At 40.2% G+C, this 22,435-nt stretch overlaps 1 protein-coding gene across 1 annotated transcript in view; it reads left to right on the forward strand.

Moving 5' to 3' along the window:
* The window catches only part of klhl29 (kelch like family member 29), a 214,028-nt gene that overhangs the window by 108,286 nt on the left and 83,307 nt on the right, over nt 1-22,435 (forward strand). Inside the window, exon 6 of the mRNA XM_080047433.1 lies at nt 19,095-19,233. Within this exon, the coding sequence (XP_079903559.1) occupies nt 19,095-19,233 (139 nt within the window). The remainder of the gene's footprint in view (nt 1-19,094; nt 19,234-22,435) is intronic.

Genomic DNA, 22,435 nt, shown 5'->3' on the forward strand with positions numbered 1-22,435 from the left:
AATTGCCATTTTTTGCTGCAACATATCTCAAATTAAGGAGCGAACATCTTTTGTTGAGATTAAAGTTCGGGGTGACGGAGGGATCTGTCATGGCCACCTGCTGCCCTACTCTGCATGTGCCACGGCTCCTCGCCTCTTTTCTCACGTCAAACATCATTTGAACGTTTCCTTCCACCTCTCTGGCCTTTACCAGTCCTGTTCTCTTCCCTTCTCTCTCTCTCTCTCGCTCTCACTCACACACAAACAGACACATGCACAAACTAACACACAGACACAGATGTTTGTATGTGCGCAAAAATGATCACATGCATACATGCACACATGGAATAATCACATATGCATGCACACACACACACACACACACACACACACACACACACACACACACACACGCTACTATAAGAGAGGGACCCACATGAGCACACACACACACAGCCTCCCCACTGCCCAGTAAGTTCATCTTCCAGTCAGCTCACATCAGCCATCATCTGGGGACCCAGCAGCTCTGGATCTGCTAGTGAACGCAATTAAGATGCCTGGCCGAGTTAGGATCAGTGTTTTACTTTGCCACTGCGAGACCGGCGCTGCTCCACACATCCAGCTCACCTTTCCTCGGCTGTGACCATTAAATCCCGCCTTATCTTCCCTATTCAAGCTTTGGCCTCAATAAGATTTTTTAATCATGTATTCATTTGTATTTACTTTGGCACTGGCGTTACCGGGGTCCACCTGCGTATTTGTTCTTTGCAAATTATTGCTACGATATCACCGGAGTGAGGAAAATCTAGATCACCAAATTAGGAGGAAAATTGACTGTTTACAAGGGCAAGCTGTGTGTGCCGATGCTGTTCATTTGCGAGAGACACCTGCCTCCTCTTCTCTTGACACCTCTCATACCTCATCAGAGGTTACTATGGAAGCCACATCCGTCTTTAAGTGTTGTTTTACCTTGTGAGCGCTTTATGATTATTCTGGATTTCATTGTGGCGTTTTCCTTCTAGCCGTGTTGCGCTGATTGCACACCGCGCTCATCTCTGAAACATCTGTCTATAGGCTTAAATAGCTTTAGGTATTAGGTAGACAGAGAGCACACAGCATTATCAGTGTCAGTGATGCATACATATTCATTTTGATTCAACCACAAGAAAAACACTGCCGTTCATGACAGGCTTTTCAAACCCGTTATTAAAAACACAGCCACTTTGTAATAGCTGCACTGAGACCATTAATCATAGAAAGCACATTCATTAAACCCTCCTCTTTCCCTCCTCTCCCTCTGTCTTTCTTTGGACTTGATAGAGAACACAGAATCTCAACCACGTTCCTACTGCACATTATACAAAAGTGTGTCTTTTGCTGTGACAAAAATATCACTGCCTCTGGTGCAAGAGTTGTAGGATATCTCTACATATTTCAGTTTCCCAATCTGCCCGGATCAACGTCTGCTGCAGAACAAGCAGCGGTAAATTAATTAAAGTCGCCCGGCGTTGTGCTGGCCGATTATCTTAAAGCCGTCCACATCAGGATTAGCTAAAGCAGAATTGGAGTTATTATGATTCCAAAACAGGCTTAACTTGGAAGATGAAATGCATGGAATTTTTTTTTTAAACATGTTTTTCTTTCTTCCATTTCTCTGATAACGTTCCTTGATTCCTTAAGGTAGCTCCAGTGGAAAGAGTGCCGGGAAGTTTGCAAATTATTAATGGGGTTGAAATTTATTCCAATCGCCGTGGACTCAGTATGTGCAGGTAATTCCCCAGAATGAATATGCGTAGTAGTACCACTGTGATATACTTGATCAGTGACCTTGGCACACCAGTCCATAAGGAGGAGGAGGGGGGGGGCTACATACGTTATGAATGATATTGACTCAAACCATCTCATTACAGCCGCCACGCTTGTGTGCAGATGCAGCTGAGCAGCATCCTGACATTGTCTTTGTAACTTTGCTCAGTCAGGAGGACTTCCATTGAGACGTCCTACTGTTCCTATAGTGCCGTGCTGGATCTCAGGAGGGAGCAAAAAAGACAGGGAGGAGGGGAGGGGAGAGGAGGAGAGGGAACATGAGGTTAGCAGCGGCAGTGTGTCATATGCCCCTCGTTCCGTCTTCTCTCCCTCGTTATCACGTTTTAAAGGAGAGGAGCCCACCATACATTTTATCCCCCCCACTGTTAATATATGGACGGCGGATAGCTCATTAAGATTGATCATTCCTCGTCCACCATCCCTCTGCGCAGAACAGCGGCACTGGGCCCCATTAATCACCGGGATTTCAGCGAGATAAAGCTCAGTGCAGAGTGCGTCGGCGGCACAGTTTGCAGGACCCCGGAGCCTGACAGGCCCGGCTTCTCTTATACGTGCATAATCACAGATGTGCTGCAGCCGAGGAGCAGAATGCCTGGCTCACTGCCACCACGCTAGAGAGGGGGGGGGGGGGGCACAGTATCCACGCCTCCCTCCATCCCACATTCTCCTCCCCACCTGTCCTCTTCACTGCAATTGTCTGTCTGTTTTGGTTTCGCCCAGCTCCACTCCCCACTCCTAGCATGGCATATCATCCTCTCCCATGCTGTTTTCTCTCAGCCCCCCCACTACTCTTAAACATCTACCTGTTTCCAGTACACACTTAGAGCCTCTGCTACATCCCTCCCCCCATATACCTCTTTTCTTGTTAGCCACTCCCTTCTCTTTTTTCTCCACCTCTGTGCCTGCTGTTCTAAATTGATACCAGAGTTGTTTCTATAACTTTTTTTTAATATTTATTGTATTCTGGTAATGCCTTGGTTAAGTGGTGGTGGGAAAAAAAGGCGATAGAAAACAGGCAAAAACATTGTTTTTCAAGGACTGGTAAATTTAGAGATGTTTGGCTATTTTGCTACCATAACAGGTCTTCTTTCATACTAGAATAAATAAAAGGTCCAAAATGTATATTAATTAGGGGGTTATTATACTAACCCTTGTCTGTAACAACCATATTCAATGGACATTATCTCAGAATTATAATTATAGTCTGAACCAAAAATCTCAATTTCTAAAGCAAAACTTTAAACTCTAAACTTTCCATAAAAAAAATAAGAAAAAAAGGCTGTTTCCAAAATCTGTTCGGTTAAATTTTGGAACCTGTTATGTTGTCAGAGTGAAATTAAGATTTCAACTCTGGCCAACATCTGGATTTTTACTTAAAAAATGCAAATGTATGAATAATGGGTTAGATATTGCCAATCTTAAGTATCTATTCAAACTTTTGTGAACATTTCTTAATCCAAAAAATAATTGTTTAAATGTAACTGATCAACTGGAAAAGTTTCATGATGATATTTGTAAGTTACAAATTGACCCTGTTCACCTGCAATGTCTCGCCTTAAGAGAACAAAATCATTTGAGGGAAAATAGTACAGTATTCCCGGATAGCTCATTTGCCTCTCACTGCTGGACTTACTTTCAGATGACAAGCCCAATCACACGGTCTCTTTTGCATTATTACCTTCACAGAAAACACTGCTAGTCCTTCCAAAGCCTCAGCTAAATGCTAGAGAATTGTAAGCACTTAATATTGTATGGGAAATCTTTGACTCTTTGCACTGAAGGTCCCACAGTTAGTCCGTTAAATCTGCAAGGATTGAAAAAGGACTGAAAAAAAACAAGCGCCCATGCCTTACCCGGTTCAGCTCGATTTTAATTGTATTTAATTAAGTAAACCGAATTCTCGCTCAACATTCAAGTAGAGTGAGTAAAGTTTAATAGGCTAGATGATTGAAATTCAGTTTGCTTACTTCGGTTGTCAATAAGTCCGTGCCCACAGTTATTCATCTTTATTTCGGTGACAGGTAGGGGTTGCCAGTTAAGGTCAGCTTCTTTCTATTGCCATTCTTCCGATAGATTACTTTTTCTCTGTCAGTAAGTCTCTGTGACGCGCAAAACATGGTGTCGCTTTGACCGTTAAATTAAATAGTAAATTGTAGTAACTTGATTGCGTGGCTAAATCAAGAATGGCCTGTCTCCATTCTAACCCTTTCTTTCTTTCTTTCTTTCTTTCTTTCTTTCTTTCTTTCTTTCTTTCTTTCTTTCTTTCTTTCTTTCTTTCTTTCTTTCTGAAGGCTGTTTGCTTTGGGCAAAGCAAGATTGTTTTCATATTGCACCAGTCAGACACAGGCAATTCAAAGTGATTCACAGGGGCATAGAAATACATGAAAAATAAGACATTAGTAAAATATTGAAATTGCATTCATAGCCAGCAGCAGCACTCTTTCACAAGAGACAAACATTTAGCCTATGGTGCTTCTAAACTTTCAAGTCAGTTTTAAGCAGAGATGCATGTGAGGTATTCTTTACTAAAACAAAAGGAACAATACAACAATATAAATTTGCTCCAAGTGAAATACCTGCATTATATTATTTGAGCGAAATTACTCAATAACTAAAGGTAAAATTTACTTAAAGTTACAAAAGCGACTCAAGTGACTGCTCACCTGAACACCAAGATTAAGGGTGCTAAAAAATCTCAACTTCTAAAATTTCAGCCATTATCATTCTTAGCACTTTTCTGAAGGTTATAACAAAAGGATTTGTTCATGTGTTGTCAATTGTCCCAATCATAAACTTTTCATTCTTAGAAAACATGTTGAATATTTATTTATTTTTATAGTACTTTTTGATTTATAAAATTAAAATGTGCTGTATCCAAAATCTGTTCTGTAAAACATTTGGACACTAATATTTTTCAATAAAAATTAAATAAAGAATTAATCTCTGGCTTTATCCAACATCTAGATTTTTAGTTTTTAATTTGATACAAATTAACACTGAATTACTAAGGTATTACCACATTTGCATTATGTATTCAAACATTTCTGAAATAATTGTAGTAAAAAAATACACATTTAGTTTTGATGTAAGGAATAAACTGACAAAGTTTCATAATGATATCTATACATTAACTTTTTAATGAAACCCTTTTCACCTACAGTGTCTCGCCTTAATCTGAAAAAATTATTCATATTTTACAAGCTGTAGAATACCTAAGTTAATGTACTTCTGCTCCACCACTGCTTTGAAGCATCTTTAAGGAAAATGTTGAGCCTATTTCAATGCTCCTGGGTCCTATCCCAGATTATACTAGAATACACAGACAGAGTAAATGTGTTACTTGGATTTGTGATGTAGTGTGACACTGTTTCATAGAGCTGTGTTGGCAGTGTCATGCATTGAGTATTTCGGGAGAAGTCTCGGACAAGAACAGTGCCATTTGGTCACATTAAAACATCCCCTGACCTCATGTGGGACCAAAATTGATTTGTGTGTGTGTAAAGCAGTGTCAAAGTGAAAGGGAGGTTACACCTTAAAAGAGTAAGAATCTCAAGCCCCTTTGTATGTGGGAGACTATTTGGATATGAGAGAATTAATTGCCACGAGTCAAAAGTCGATGTGTTATATTTCGCACATGAGCCGTGAAATAGGTGGTAATGCATTATCAATGAGGCCTAGTGTAAGCACAGCAGATGTTAACCAGGAAGCCCGTCGATAGCGGATGTCTCTCTCTAATGAGAAGGCGTCATTTGCAACAGGGAGGGAATGCAGTATTCCAAAACAGCAGCAGATGTGCCACAACATCTTTAGCAAAAAAAAAAAAAAATCGAGTAAGAAGTTCAGCGGTATTAGCTCACTAATGTTCGTATAAGGTGCTGACTTATCTGAGTGGTTAGTCCAAACTTTCTCCCTACACAGAAACTTTTAAAATGCATTCAGGGCATCTAATAAATACTAATGACAGGACCAGACATTAGCAAGAATGGCCTCCTCTCTCCAACTCATTATTCCACAGAGCCATAGCAGAGCATCAGGCCGAGCATGTGAAGATATTCAATTCTTCTGAGACTTAGACAAATGATAATGGCCTGAATTGCAATCAAGAGATCCTTGTAGACTAGTGGTGCACTCTGGACTTAAAAGTCTTCCTTAACATTAAGATAGAAAGACGATGAGTCGACGCAACAGCAATATGCGCGTCACCCTAATAAGTTTGCAGAATGTGCTTTGGTGCTTGAGGCTGCGGCTCTGAATTATAGTGCTGATTAGGATCCAAATTCGAATGTGTTTTTTTTTTTTTTTTTTTTTTTTTTTTATGTTATGCAGCTTTGCCGAGAGTGCAGGATTAAAAGTATTGTATTAGAGAGCTACACTTATATTACAACTTTTACAAGGACACATACATAAGCACTGGAGCATGGCGGACACAATCCCAATGTGTGGGGCCAGTCCAGTCGCCTAATAGATTAGTGTTGTTTCTATCCCTGGAGAGAGAAAGAGAGAAGCTGGCCGAATGGGAGAGAGGAGGGAGGATTGAACAAAAAAAGGGAGGAAGCAAGAAATCTGATGAAATGGAAAGATTATTTGGCAGCCTCCGAAAATCTGCGGGAGCTCAATCTCAGGTGTGCAGTCTGCTGAGAAAAAACTCCCACACACACAACCTAACACCGTCCGCTCACCTTTCTGCTTGGACTGCTGTGACTTTCACAAAAGTTACCGTGTGAACACACATTGTCTACAGGGGGAGATGTGACATTTGTCTTAAGCTGCACTGGTGGTGACATGGGAATTTATTTCAGTTTTTTTTCTGTCTGTGTGTGTTCTGGTGTGTGTAGTTGCGTTGCTTAGGGTCAACTCGGAAGAAATGTAGACCGTAAGGGGCAAGTGTCACCTTCGTGCAAGGCTTGCATGGAATGCGCACAAACCAAACACATAAAAACGCAGACGAGGTGTAAGACAAGCTTGGCCGCATGTCTGCATTCTCTCATTATACACTGGCTTCCGTGCCCGACCACCAGTGCGTGTATGGTTTCTAAACGTGAAGGAGGACTTGGCACAGCTGACTCTGTGGGTTCCAGGCTGCAGTTGGAGACAGCGGAGAAGAGAGTAACATTACACTTTTAATTAGTACTATTAGTACAGTAATCAGAGTTTGCAAGTTGTTTTATTTGGGGTGTATTTATACTCTGTATACTCAGAAAGGTTAAACAACCCGGCAGCTTTTCTTAAAGGGAAAGGCACACAGAGAACTTTGAACCTCTGTGGTATTTATGGTGCCCGGTGTCGTGTTATTGGAAAGCATGGTGTAGTTTTCATGCAAATATGATATGTAGAGCTGGCACAGCGCCACTTCATCCTCCACCACCACAGCAGGGACCAGGGGCCTCACACCGTTGAAAATCCAAAGCACTCTTTGTCAGACTGGTCTCTTCAGTTGAATATCTAATTATAATTATAAACTAATTCATTATATCTTCATGTAACCTTCTTTAAATGTGACAAAAACGTCATAGTGACTACTGCATGTGTTGAGGGAGAAACATATCCAAATTTGGAATTGGAATTTAAAGGTGCAGTTTGACTTGCAAAACCACTACAACATATTGACTAGATTTTGGGCTGTTGGACCCAAGTTGCCATCATTTGACTACTGGATTATTGCTGCAACGGCAACATGCCCTGTTGCCTCATGGTACTGCTCCAAATACCATATGGCATGTTGGTAATGTGTCTCTTATCACCAACCTATGTGCCCTGTCATGTAATTAACCCTTTCTCAGTCAATGTAAATTGTATTGTATAAAGATGCCCAAACAAAACCAATTAAAGATGATTATGAGCTCGGTTAAGTTTTTGCGGGGAGAGTTTTAAAAGACAGCATGATGTATTGCAAATGTTTGCTACCACTCTGCCTCTCGTCTCGAGTGATAAAAGTTGATTCGGGTCAGGTGAAGACTCAGACTATGGAAGATGAAATGCCAGACCGCACACACAGCCTGACTAAGAGCCTAGAGACAGGTTTGATATTTGTTGTGGTCGGGATGTTGGTTTAAGGTCAGATCTCATTCTCGGTGAGTGCTTGGAACGGAACGCATCTTAGAGAAAACTGACTGAACAGAAAAGCCCTATTTGTTTATTTTACCGAGCAGCTCTGGCTTCTTCTGCGCATGAGTAAGTGTGCCACACTCTTAGTTGGTCATGTGCATAACTGGATGCTCCGAAAAGAACCTGCATGCTTGTCCAACCGTGTCAAAGTGAAGTACAAATTAAACATGCTTTACGCAGATGTTCTGTGAAAGGTTGCATTCATACGGAATACACAAGACCTGTGTCCATATGATTCATTTCACACAATTAGTCGTGTTTCTCCACCGGGGTTTATAATATGGATGAGACAGAACTCTGGCCTTTGCAGTCATTTATATGAAATAGTAACATAGCAATTTAATTAAATGGGAAGATGGAGAAGTGTTGCACACCCACTCAGTTCTAATCAAATCCCCTCCAAGCAACACAGTATGTTATCTACACCAGGCAGCGAGTCCTCATAAGCACAACATTGTTATTAGGATAATTATCAGATGACATTGTCTTGACTAAAGTCGAGTTAATGTGTGTGTATATTTGTGTGTAGGTGCGTGTGTGTGTGTGTTGCGTCTGCATATGCATGGCTGAACGTGTGTCCCTTTGCATCCGCGTTTGTGTGTTTGCACAATGACAATGTCCTCTGTTTGGGGGCGGGTGAATTACTCAACCCCGAGCTGAGTTTTGACAATGACGTCCTCCATAATGCTTTAGCAGAATGTGTGCTAATCTGTGATGAGGCCCCGTCCACGTTTACAATGTAATGTGGCATACTAAAGAAATAATACAAATCCATATTGGCATGTTGCGCCTTTGGCAAACAAGCCAATTCACAAATTGAACGCTTAAGCTTGCTCTGAGAAACAAAGAAGTGGGATTTTAAAAAGTTTGTTGATTTTATATTCGGAAACCTTCACAGTCCAACCGACTGTATAATGAGGAACTGTTGAATAGAATAAAGACACATTCCACAGTGGGGGGTTAAAATATCAAGATTAATGTATTCAAGAGTAATTGTGATTTATTAATGGATGATTCTACAACCCATTAACGAAATCTATTGTTAGTTTTCACAGAATATCTCGTAATTTGTCAAGATATAGTATTACATTTCACCAAATCAATTACCACAGTACTTGGAGTGATGGAGAAAACATCAATTGTCCTATCGTAGGCTGTAAATGTAAATATACCTGCTGACAGAAATAATTCAGCAGCTTCATTCAGGTGTTAAAAAACCTGATCAATTCAATTAGGAACCCACTACAAACTGTGGCACACTTCTGTTTGGTCATGGCAAGCATATGTGGTTCTTTTTTGTTTGTTCTATATGCTGTAGTTGTGCATTGTGTGATTGGCTGTCATTGACCTGCATTGCGTGATTGGCTGTAAACCGACCAATCAGATCCTTCTTCCCCCACTGCACACAAATAGAGGGAAATATCCGCTGCTTTTTAGAGGAGCAATTCATTTGACTGATTTGTCTTTAATGAATTGTTAATTCAGTGTTCATCACATCTCATTAGTACGTCTCTCTGGCTCACTCTCTTTATGTTGTGCACGGATATTCTGTTGTAAATACCATCCTACCTTTTCTTTTTTTGTTATGAAAGTGGAGCTGACAAAACAGGCTACCAAATGAATTGTGAATACATTTGTGACAAAATCAACCTAGCATATTGACCTGACGCTGCCTTCAAGGTACTGTCGGAAACATCAGAATATTTAGTTCAGATTGTATGAATCATGCGAGTGGGTAACTAGGCCTATATCACAGAAATATGGAATTTCCTGTGATGCCCAGGTTATTGACATCTTACGACACAGAGCAGGACAACTTTACCACTGCTGGTTGGTTGTGGTCAGTGGGGCATTTGTGGGGCAACACATTTATTAATTTCTTACTGGAACTTTTTTAAGCAAAAGTTTTCACTTCATCTTTGTTTTTTTGTGCTTGACGATTATTTCTGAAATTTCTATCAATAATTCACGGTTAAATCAGCCCGATGTGGAAGCTGGTTTTCAATCGACTTAGAATTTATTTTTTCAAATCTAAATTTAAGCATGAATAACTTGAGGCAGCACATTGGATGGGAGGTGTGTGTGTGTGTATATATAAAAATCATTATACATTTAAGCAGGTTGCTGTGATACTTTTCTATGTGAAGCTGTCCTCAGCTCAGCTTGTATGAGCAAAACTTTGGGAAAATAATGGATGTCCCAGGATAAACTTGTGTTGAGATGCTGTTCAACAGATACAACAGGCGGTGAGCATTAAGTTAGCCCTGAGCTATTCTCCACTTTTGAAAAGACTCAAACAGGGTTTCCATGTGCCTGTCTTGTGAATGCTTGAATGTGGGTTTTATTGCAGTGATGTTTGGTGGGGAAAAAAACACAGGCATGGCATGTTTACAGAGTTGGTCAGGTTTGTCCCATTAGTAGACTGGCGCCATATTCGCTTTCACATTTCAACCAAAAACAGGTTTGGAACCAGACAAGGAAGAGTTCTGTACTGGCACTGGAAATACATTTATACCCATATTTAAAGATGTGTTGTTGGATCTTGCTAGCATTGAATGAAGTCCATACAATTTCACCTCTTCCCTTTGCAATTTTTTGGTCCCTTTTAAGTCTCCTTCCTATCACCTGACTAGACAGACAGGGTGACAGGTATCCGCGTGGCCGGTATTACCTCTAAACACCTTCAGTTAAGACCAGCCCTTAAGTTGAACACAGTCTTGAGTCGTGGTTAAGAAGGACTTTTGTGTGCCTCGGACTCACTTGGAACATTTTAATTGGAAGTGGAAACAGGCGTCGCCACGACTTGATTTTGTTTTCTGTTCAGTTTCAGCTGGAATAAATTCTACTCTTCTCCTTTTAATTATTTTGGAACCGAAACGTCCCAGTTCTTCTATTCTTGTGGTAGAGTTATTCTTGTCGTGCATCTGTTGTAGATTACACTCACTCTACATCGCATTGTAGAGAGGAGATAGATTTGCACGTTACACTTTTATTTATTGTCATTTACCAGGGTAAAATGGAAAATAAAATATGACAAATAAATCTATAATTGCAACAACACATTTTTTCTTTTAATTCAAAGTTAAGCTTTAGCTCAAATACTCTTGCGATGGGTTTTCTGTTATTTCATATGGTTTTAATTAAATCAAATGTGTTTATTATACTCATTTTCACATTGGGGATATTACAAAGGCACAGGATGGAAAAATCTGACAACATTATATTATATTGTAATTAGCTGTGATACATTTTATACTGAAAATGAATCCTGTTTATACTATTGCCGCCTTTGTAGAAACCGTGATCCACTGATCTGCCTTGTACTGGCATCAGGAGTTGAACAGACCTCAACAGCAAAACCATCATTACACAGTAAAGGCAGAAATACACTATAAATGCCCACAGTTTTCCTGTAAAAGTGCCTGCTGTCAAAATGTAACCTTACAAAAGTTACTTTCCTATTGATATGAGCATCATAGGGCATTGTTTCAAACCTATCGGATAACATTAGCGCACTCATAAAAGTAGCACGGGCAGTTGAAGTACGCTCACTACGGAGTTTCTTAGGCAACCATTAAAAAAACTCCCCTTTTCTTAAAATCTTGTTAGTTTTAGGAGCAGTGACTCTGCTATATAAAATGTATTTTTTTCTTCTTCTGAACTGCAGTTTGAATTAGCTTCATCAGTTTTTTTCTCATAACTGCAGCACTGATTGTAAATTTCAACCTCCTGTAAACTGTTACCAGCCCAGCTTTTAACTTACATCTTATATCTATAGAAATGTGCACTTTTTCATATGAATACATCCTGAAATACATACAAAGTTTGCAGCGTTTTCTTGTTTTTTTCATACTTTGACCAGACGTTGCACAGCAGAAGACAGGAATAGATATATGGTGCCCTGCTCTTGTTTGCTAGCCACAGGAGTATCCTCTTGTTAAAACCAGTTTAGAAAGTATGACCGCTTGTCACCTTCTGTCCCCCCCCCACTGGCTAATGAGGACACTGCTCTTTTTGCTACACACGAACACGAAGAACAAGAGAACATTCCCTGACATCCTGTCACACTGTTGCAGCAGGCCGGCGGATGCTCCCAGGGATCTATTTGTTTATGTTCTTCCTCCTCTGAGCCTTTGTTACTTAGAGTCAATTCTTTGCATTGCTTGTTTGTGTGTGTGTGTGTGTGTGTGTGTGTGTGTGTGTGTGTGTGTGTGTGTGTGTGTGTGTGTGTGTGTGTGTGTGTGTGTGTGTGTGTGTGTGTGTGTGTGTGTGTGTGTGTGTGTGTGTGTGTGTGTGTGTGTGTGTGTGTGTGTGTGTGTGTGTGTGTGTGTGTGTGTGTGTGTGTGTGTGTGTGTGTGTGTCTGTGCATGTGTACATACACATCTGACCCTTGGACCAGAGGGCTATGCAGTTCATAGAGGTTTGAGTGTGCAGTACACCACAGAGCACAACTGCTTTTTGCTACTCCAGGTCTTTTGTTGCATGCCAATTGGAGAAGACAACAAAGGCCCCAGACAGCATCATTGAGGGGCACAAGTTCCTCACTCTCTCTTTCCCCTTATGCCTTTGCTCTGTCATAGTCCCCTCCCCCCCCCCCCACACACTCACTCCCTTAAGCTCAGTCCAAGTTGGTTGACAGTAGTGCTGAGGTTCAAGCAGCTCAGCAGATTCCAGCAGGGCAAAGCGTCCTCATCATGGACTATCCAGTAAGGCTACATGGTGCCACTGCTCTCTCCAGGACTGAAATCAGGACAGCTATATACCAGACTCAAGTGGGTTTCCAGGATTTTTCTAAAGCCTTGAGTGAGCTGATTTTCTGGGAGTAGGCACAAACATTTTGAGTATAGTTTCCAGACGTGATTGTGCCTGTGATTGTTAGAGGTATGTTTTTAGAGACTGTTTAGCGTAATTACGTCCTGCTACAGACAAACAGGCTAGATTGGGTAACACAAAAGGCTTTTTTGACTGTAGACATGTAGAGCATCATATTTTTTAGGATATGGCATCTAGATGATTGGCGTGATAGTCTTCTTGAAATTTTGTTAATTCTGTTAATAATGGCTGGAGGCCATCCTGCTTGCTTTTGTGATCACAAATGTGAGATAATTACTATCAGTTCTGTTTGACATCGTACTTACTACTTCTTTTGAATATTGGTAAGACCATTTTTTTATTTTTTTTATTATTTTAATATAAAGAAAATTAATCAATTAATTTGTCTATTTTAGTTAAATCTGGTGAGTTATACGCATTACCAATCCAAAGTCCAACATTGTTCAATCATGTTGAAGGGAATTGAGGATCTAACCCTAACCCTAAAAAAATACCCAATAAGACAATTTAAAAAATATATATATATATCTACAACTGTGCATTGCCTAGGTTATTGAAATACCAATAAATATTTGTATTTCACCTGTTATACTTCATAATTGTATTAATTATTTTATAATTCAGGCATCAGTAAATAATATTCCTCAAATTATCTTAAATTGCATTATGATGAATACATTTTTACTACTAATCATAATGGATATTTGTTCTTTTTAATTTGTTTTCGTTTTGTATTACAAATAATTTGATTGTATGATTTTAGTAAGGCCCAATGAGTCCAAGAGAAGATATATTGAATTGAACCTGAGATTGTTTGTCTTTGTTATGAAGATAAATGTATTTAAGCTCACTTCTGGATGATAAGTAGTAGTCATAGTGTTAATAATAATATATTTTTTTAATTATTACTCATGATTCATAGTTATAATTAAGATGAACTTTTTCCATGTTGAGCTTTCTTGTAATTAGGTTTGAGCTGGATGAGGATTAAAATGTTCTAATTGAATTCAATAGAACATTGAAGACATCCTTATGTTTACAACTTGGGTGCATAGCAAAATGCATATTAATGACATTCTAAATTGACTCTATCCGAGACAAAACACATGTCAAATAAGAATGTTTTCTTTTGTTTGTATCACAATTACAAATAAACCTGTACAGTTTGTAATTACAGAAATAATAACTTTGCCTTCTTATTCCGACTAAATATTTTAGATTGTTATACGTTTCAGTTTGATCTTGGACAGAAAGGACAAGAAGTGTAAAATATTCTTTAACACTTTATTTTATTTTATTGGAGTTCTGCTTTTTGTACAAGCTTACCCTGAAGAGCTTTGTCACTAAGCTCCAAACATATTTCACTTGAAAAGTTATGGTCTGAGGATCTAATGGCCAAAGAAAGACACATCTAAAACTAAATATAAATTCCTCAGTAAGTCAAGGTAATCCTTTTGACAAGTTTGTGCAAATAGCTCCTTGGCATCAGAGCTGATATTGAGTTTTTTGACCGTATGTTGCAGAGTGTAGAGATTCCATCCATCCAAACAACTTGTGTTGATAATGAACGTGTGGCCATCTGCCTGCATGTGGGTGTATTTAATATATATCTTTTTTTAAGATTACTTTTGACTTTTCCAAGCTTTATTCGATAGTACAGAGTTGAAATGGGGAGACACAGAGAGAGAGAGAGAGGATGACATGCAGTAAAGGTCAGATTTGAACCTTCGACCACTGCAACAAATGCCGGAGCCAATATGGTACACGCTCTATCCACTACGCCACCGGAGCGCCCAATGTGGGTGTATTTAATGTGTGCAGTCAAACACAGGGAAAACATTTAAAGTGTATGCCCAACATGAGTAATGCAGACTTTCCCCACATATCCATCTGTTTACTGCTCAAATCTAGACTATAATGTTTTAGATTCTGTGACAAAAATAAAGGATAACATAATAAATATCTGATTGCCTTTTATCAAAATTATTTTTTTATCATTAGTTTGCCACTTCACAGAATATCCCTCATAAATCCTCCTGATATTTCATATAGTGTGGGGTTTTAGGCCTGTGCCCTATGCGAGGGAAACACATTTTTGGGAGAAGCCCAACTCTTTAAAAGCATTTTGCTTGACAAGAGGACTTTTGTGTGCATTTACTGGGAATCATGCGCCTGGCCCACTTTTCTTATTGTGTTGCATGTTACTCTTTGAAATTAAATTTCTGGAACATTCCACCTTATCAAAAGGCTTTCCCTCCAACAGTGCTGCTTTGAAATAGGCTGCAAAAATAGACTACAGGCCCATTTAAATGTATTTTTTAAATATTTTTTATTAATATAATTGAATTACAAGTAATCAAATTGATAATCATGTATTGTAAATGAAAAAAAAACAATTAAGCAAATTGTTGATTTAAGGTTAACAATCAATGGGATTGGATATATAACTTTGGTGATGGTGGTATAACTTATCATAAAATAAAAATATATAGTTATAATGGTAAATGTATTTAATTCATATTTTCCCTTTAAACGTTTCGTGATTGGGCTTTTAGAAAAACACAATGCTTTTGAATAAAATATAGAATTACATTTATAACTTTAAAATAATCAGTAAATGAAATCTACAAAAAATTCTAAAATTAAATGAAATATATTTTTTTCATTCATTATTTTTAAGGATTTCAAAGTAAGTACTAATACAATGGAATATAATAACAGCTTTATTGTTTTATCATGAAAGCGCTTTGAAGATCATTTATATTCAGTGTGGAAAATAATCATGAAGTGCTTTGGTTAAGAAAAAATTATAATTATTATTATAATCTTCTCCAAGCTGAAGAAAACCCAATATGGCAAGGTTGTACATCGAAATATTGATCAGTTTGCGTGGTTTGTTGTGAGTAATTAGGCTTTAAGTGTGTGTAGGAATCGATTGTTGAGAACATAAAGGTCAGAGTGAACACATCAGTGTCCTTTCTGCTGTGCAACAAAGAATGTCATCTGATTGGATAGAGATATGTGGCGATTATATTTTCACCTGTGCTGTTGAAAGATTTATCAGAGAAGATAAGATGAAAACAAGAGTGATAAGAAGAACAATTCTTAGATGGATTATACATTTTTCAAATACAATTTTTTGCTTTATTCTTTTATATATATATTTATGATACTTAACAGGGAAACTTAGCCTATCTTGCCAGTCTTAAATCAAAACTTCCGCTACTATATCACCTGCCCTTATATACTCAGATTTAATTTTTTAATTATTAATTCATTTATTTTTTATTTAGTTTTTTTTAAAGCAGTTACTTTAAAATAATACACAAAGTTAACACATAGGAGCTAAATATGAAAATACGCAGTCCAGTGAGTCGGCAGGAATTTATATTCATGTTCTTGAACTGAATTTAATTTTCATGAAACCATTTTATACATTTTGACGGTGTTAAAAATGAAAATGCAGAAAGAATGAGATTTTGAAAAACATACCTCAAATTTGCGTGAACACAAAATGGTGGGTCTGCTGAGCCACATGTAAAGTACATTCGGAACCCTAAAATGGCTCCAAGTACATCAACCAATGGCGTTGTGCGCCACCCTTTCACTTCGACCTATAGCAGCTCAGCCATTGACTTACCACACCTTATAGTAGGGCAGGCATGGTTCCCGCTGATAGGTTACTGGAAAGAGCACCCACGGTGCCCATTGGCCACAGTGCTCAGAGATGTTTGACAGTCGACTATAGAGTTACTAGGCTGAGCAGCAGAGTTGTCCCTGTTGTCATACCCCCTGTGTAGTGTGTCAGCCAATCACGAAGAGCCAGCTGAAGGCCTTGTTATTGTTGTGAATGGCTTAAGGGCAGGAAACTACGCTAGCACATTTAAGCACTGTTGGCACTCCATGGTATACTCCAGAATTGTAGCAACAATATTTCTGTATACTTACTCCCCTAAAAAACAAACCGGTAGGCTACCACTGTTTCATCCGTCTGGACTCCCGCCAGGAGATTTTTCTCTTTGAGAGTATTGAGACATTTGGTGTTTCACAGCCACTGTGGTCCCATTGAACACGGCTCTGCCTCACCACACTCCATGCCAAACCCTGAGAATCGGGCTGCCATGTGCTGTTTCATGGTCCCGAGTGCTCAACCCCCAAGAAGCCATAATAAGCTTTTCCATCGGGCATTCAGGTGTGTCTGCACGGCTCCGAGGGAGGCGGCCATTGTTTGCTGACAAGTGGAGTTCTCTGTTCTCTGTCCTCCCCCCCCTCCCACTCTCCCTATTCTCAGGGCAAATTGATGGTATGTGGTGTGGCTGATTGGAGGTGAGAGCCATATCGGTCGCTGGAGAATCACAAATGCTAACTCGAAACTACTGCGTGTGTATTCACTATTCACAGTCCGTGCCCACACAGCGATCAGTTAGCTGGCCAAATGACATGCAGCAGCAGTGGAGTGGAATGTGGATGTTGAAGAGGGGATGGATGGAAGACAAGACTAATGCCAGCCTTTGTGTTTGTGTGTATGTGTATGGCTCACTCCCAACTGTGCAGCTGTGCATCCATTCAAAATACAACAGAGACAATGTCAAAAATTGGATCTATTATTATTTTTTCTCCCCCATTTGGTATTCAGCATGCCTAATAACCAGGTCATTTTCTTTCTGGCCGGTAATTCCTCGATGCGATAAATCTGAAGGATGTGCTGCTCACAGAAAAGGCATTTACCTAAGCCTTCTTCTGAATTGCACCTTATTTGTCATGTGTCTTTATACTGTATAATTTCATCTCCAGAATTAATTCAGAGCTGAGCTCCCAGTGTCAGGCAGGAGAATGGAAGGAGCTAAATGAGTGGAAATTCTAGCCAAATAGAGAGGGGCCAGTGTCATTCCAGGTTAATTAAATCCCTGCTCTGAGTCTGGCGTGAGCCCTGGCCTGGTTTGAGGCGATGAAGACGATGAAGACAGTTTCACACGATAAGTTGCTATGCAGCTCTGTAAAGTAAATATTCATTACAAACACATGATGCACATTTAACAGACAAAGAATCCACATTTCCTATTGCCACTGTTCAGCCGGCCTTGTTTAAGCAAGACATGTGAAGGCGGTGTCCTGACCGGTTTCGAGACCACTAACCCTTTCTGCCGCTCAATGGAGCCACCTTTCATATCTAAATCTCCGTTTAGCTCAAACGTATGTCTCCTCCTCATGGAATCTGTGTCTTCTTTATACAATGAATCTGTGTCTTTAGACAACACGGACCATTTCGTGCCAAAAACATGTTTACTATGCATCACAGCCTGCAGCCTGCTAATTTCTAAGACGGCAATATGGAAGCTGGCTCGCTCAATTATCATAATGTCCTACAAAATCGCGTCTGTGGCAATACGATTTGAATCTCTGAGCGTTCTCTTTTAGTGGAATTCTTGATGGGAGATTAAGGGGGCTGCTGTGTCGGCTATCCCTCCTAAGGCTGCAGAATAAGTTTGCCAGTGTCCCGCTGATTTTCACTCTCAGCATCCCCTCACGGCGTCTCATTAAGAGGCAGAGAAACAAGTGCCTCCGACCCGACGCTACCACAAGGCAAGGCCTAACATGGTGCTACTGCTGCACCCTATTCTACTACTCATTGTGTACCGTGGCCTTTCAACGCCACAACGGTTAGCTCAGAGCATTTTTCTTTTATTCCGATTGTGGTTCTTCCCATGTTTTCTTTTCTTTCCTTTTCTCAGAGTGAAATCCAAGGGTGTGTGGGGGGAAGAGAGAGAGAGGGAGAGAGAGGAGCTGGGATTTTGGGATAGGCAGTTTTTCATTGAGCGACGTTTGAAGGTCAACTCTTCACCGAGTAGGGCACTTGTGAGAAGCCAAAGAATTTAATTTCAATATGAATTATGCATTGACAGTGTCTTTTGTTTGCAGCCCACATCTCATGCAGCTTCCCTTTATTGACGTTCTAGTGCTGAAGTGTACATGAACAGAGCTTAAATAACAAGTGTCTTTCGCCATAGAATACACAATATAGCTTACAATATTCTATGAATTAACAGTATAGAATATGAGAGATTTCCTTTTCAAATCCCTTTTCTGCCACATATGTAGGTTAAACAAAATCTTACTTTTGCTTTTATTGAAATGTTTGATTCAATGTGTACATGTCACTTCTTCTCTTTTAATGAACTTGCTTCTTAAGACTGGCCATCAATATTGTGTTCAACAATCTGCACTTTTCAACATGTTGTTCTGTTACTTGTTGTCATGCTATTGTTGCTCATGTACGTAATGGAAGAGTGAACAACAAATCTTAACCCAAATGTGGCATTGTCTGTTTCTTTTTCTTTTTTGTTCTACAGAGATGTTGAAGGAGTTGAACCAACAGCGCAGAGCGAAAGAGTTTACAGACCTGAAAATAATTGTTGAAGGCAAAGAGTTTGAAGTCCACCAAAATGTTCTAGCTTCCTGCAGCTTGTATTTCAAGGACCTGGTGAAAAGGTTTGCCTTTGCTTCCCCTTCCACCAGCTGTTGATCCAATCTGTTCTTTTCATAGGGCGCATTTGTGTCGCTTTTTTTCCCTTCCCCTCTCTCTCTTGCAGGTGTGTGAAGACTTTGGTTCCTATCACAGGGCCAGCAGCCATTCCTTCCTCTTCCTACTCAATTGAATGTACAGTATCTGAAACTGGAGATGAAAAAAAAGAAGGTCAACCCTCGTCATTACCTTTCCTCCCCATGTAGGGCAATTTAACCACATTTCCATTTTAATGAGCAGTGACAATGTTCCATGACTGGGGATGTTTTTTGAAAACTCACCAAAGGGCCAAAAATAAATAAAAGAATCATACATTCTACACTTTGGGTGGTAATTCACCAAAGCCACGCTGTCTTCTGTGGGCACAGGGATTTTTTGTCTTCAAAGCTTCAATGTTTTTCAGTTGCTAATTCTTGAGTTTTTGCAGCGAAACAGCCTTTTTATATGCTAATAAATCTTGGTTAGTGTAATGAAAAAAAAAATACATTTCAGAAGTCCTTAAAAAGAACAAAACAAAAGCACATCTAAGACAGCTTAGTGAACCACCACTTTCACAGGTTAACGCCACCCTTCACTAATGTATTCATTTGATGTGGATCTAAGTACTCCCCTAGTATTCTGTCCTTCATACACCACATCTTTTTTGTCTTCACGGCTGTTCTGTTTTCGTGGGTGCCTGCATACAAGTGTGTGTGTATGTTTCTGTGTCAGCTACAGGCCTTTAAAGTGTCTCTAGATGTGTGTGCATATGCAGTGAGTATGACTGTGTCAAGTCTGATAGAGCAAGCATTCCTTTTTTTTTAATCTGCCTTGTTTTCCGGCGAGGGAATACGGTGATTCCCTAATGTCCTCATCCTTACTTCAAATCCTTGCAGGTGTTTACGGCTTGATTGAGAGTCCCCTGGACCCAAAGTTGTTTTTGGCGCCTTGGTGGTGTTTGTGTGTGTGTGTGTGTGTGAGCTAGCGAGTGTGTGTGCTCTTGCTTGCATGAATGGGGATGATGCGCGAAAGAAGAATGACAAATACAAATTTGTCAAAAGTCACTAGCAGTAGCTGGAATGCCATGGGGAAATTTGCCCATCAAAAAGCCGAGAGCTGCCGCGGCCTCCTCACTCGCCACCGATACACTTGTTCCACTCTATATGGGGAAACGGAGTGAGGCAGACCGGTGAGAGAACAGGGCTAGAAAAATCCACATATCGCTATTTCTGTTTTTAGGACATCTCATCTGCATGACAGCTACACAGCCCATGAATAAAATCAAAAGAGACGCCCAGTCCCTTCTTTGACTTTGACAATAGCAGAGAAGCTCCCCGAAGGACAGGAGTGACTTTGGAGTGAACTGAAGCCCCCATGCTGGTCAAACCTGTCTATCACATTGACTGGTCTGTGCCTCTTATCCGGGGGACAAAGCCAGATCATGTATGCGTAAAGACAGGGGGGCCCCTGAAAAGACACCGGGGCTCCCAGAGGAGTGAGGACTAAGAGAGTTTTATCAAGCTCCTGCCTATACTGCTGCTGCTGCCTACTAGTGACGGTTAAATAGAGACATTTCTCATTAATTGGTTAAATAATTGTAAAACTACTGTTGATGTATTGTCATAGGACTGTCTCATTTCACGAGATTAACATCTAAAATAGAAATCTTCTCTTTTGACATCACACTGGAGTAATTTCATTCATCTATTAGACTAATTGTTCATTTTGATTTATTTTTAATTACTTGTAAGACTTCTTTGATCATTAGAATAATGCTAATGCGACACAGTCAACAGTGAGCGTTGTTTGGAAAAGTCACATAACACCTTGGCGTTATGGAAATGTTGAGAGGGACGGAAGTGAGGAGTTAAAAGGAAAGGGAGCTAAAAACGAATGAATGAGGCTGAGATTAGGGTGAGAGTATGAAGCTATGTTGGGTAGCTGTTGGGTGTTTGCAGTGGGTCAGAGAGGAGCACTGGCAGCCAAAGGCCTGTCTGTCACTGAGTTACAGCCTCCCCATGTGCAGCTCAGGTCACTTTCTCAGTGCAGCTGGAATTCCGCTGAGGCTACACGTGGCTCACTACAGTCCACGTCTTTATAAGGTCAAATAAGAGAGGGATAGTGACTTCATGTCCTTATATGCTCTATATATCCTGCCTGTCCTCCCTTGCCCATCTCATTCAGGAGGCTTTCACTGCCGTTCAGACCCCCTGTGTGTGTGTTAGTGCGTTCAGACCCCCTGTGTGTGTGTGTGTGTGTGTTTGTGTTTGCGAAAGCGTGTGCAAATGCACTTAAAAATGAAGCGTGTGCACAAGGTTTATCGCGCGCATGCTGTGCGTGTCTGCGCGTAGGATGCGAGGACATCATTTTTGTGTGTAATCCAGGGCGGGCGGCCATTAGTCAGAGAGAAAGTAGAGATGTAATACTGGAGGGTGAGGGAGTGCACATCACATTTACATTCCCCAGCCGTCCCACATACTGTACAAACACAAACACTCCAACTCAATGACTCATTGGATACATTTGAGGCATGATTGGCAGAGAGCTGAAATTCAGCAGCATGCCAAAGTCATGACGAAAATTTGAATTTCATTTTTACGTTTTCTTGCTTACAATTTGGTATTCTCAACCTTCCACATCTCTCTTTCCTCGAGTATTGAGGCATCCCCTAGATAATGTGTATCTTACAAACTGCCATGATACCTGAAGGATTTAATGCCGCTCAGAAAAATGTACGCACACGTCTGCCCCTCACAGCCAGTCACACACACAGAAACATATCACCCTACACAGTTTAAAGGGACGATGCACCGAGCAGGGAGACAGATCATCTACCGTATATATCCATTTTACCCTTTGAGATTATCCAATAAGTGTGCTCTGCAGGCATTTGATTTATGGCCACTGTATCCTAGCATGCGTCCCAGTAATGTAAAAAGCTCCTGTCTTTGAGCAGACCTGACACACACTTTCATGCCATTTGTTTCTCTCTCCTCTGCTTGTGAGTCAGAGGGTGTTATGACTATGAGATGGGTAGAGAGCGGGGTGTTAAAGCCCATTATGGTGTCGGCCCTGTGTGTGAACACTGCAGCCGAGCCCTGAGTGCACTGTGCAGCCCTCCGCTGCTCCACTCAGACACTATAGTACTACTCCCCTCACATTTTCAATTAGCACGCCACTGTTCCGACT

The sequence above is a fragment of the Ammodytes marinus genome (assembly GCF_949987685.1).
Source record: "Ammodytes marinus genome assembly, chromosome: 19".
Lineage (NCBI taxonomy): Eukaryota > Metazoa > Chordata > Actinopteri > Uranoscopiformes > Ammodytidae > Ammodytes > Ammodytes marinus.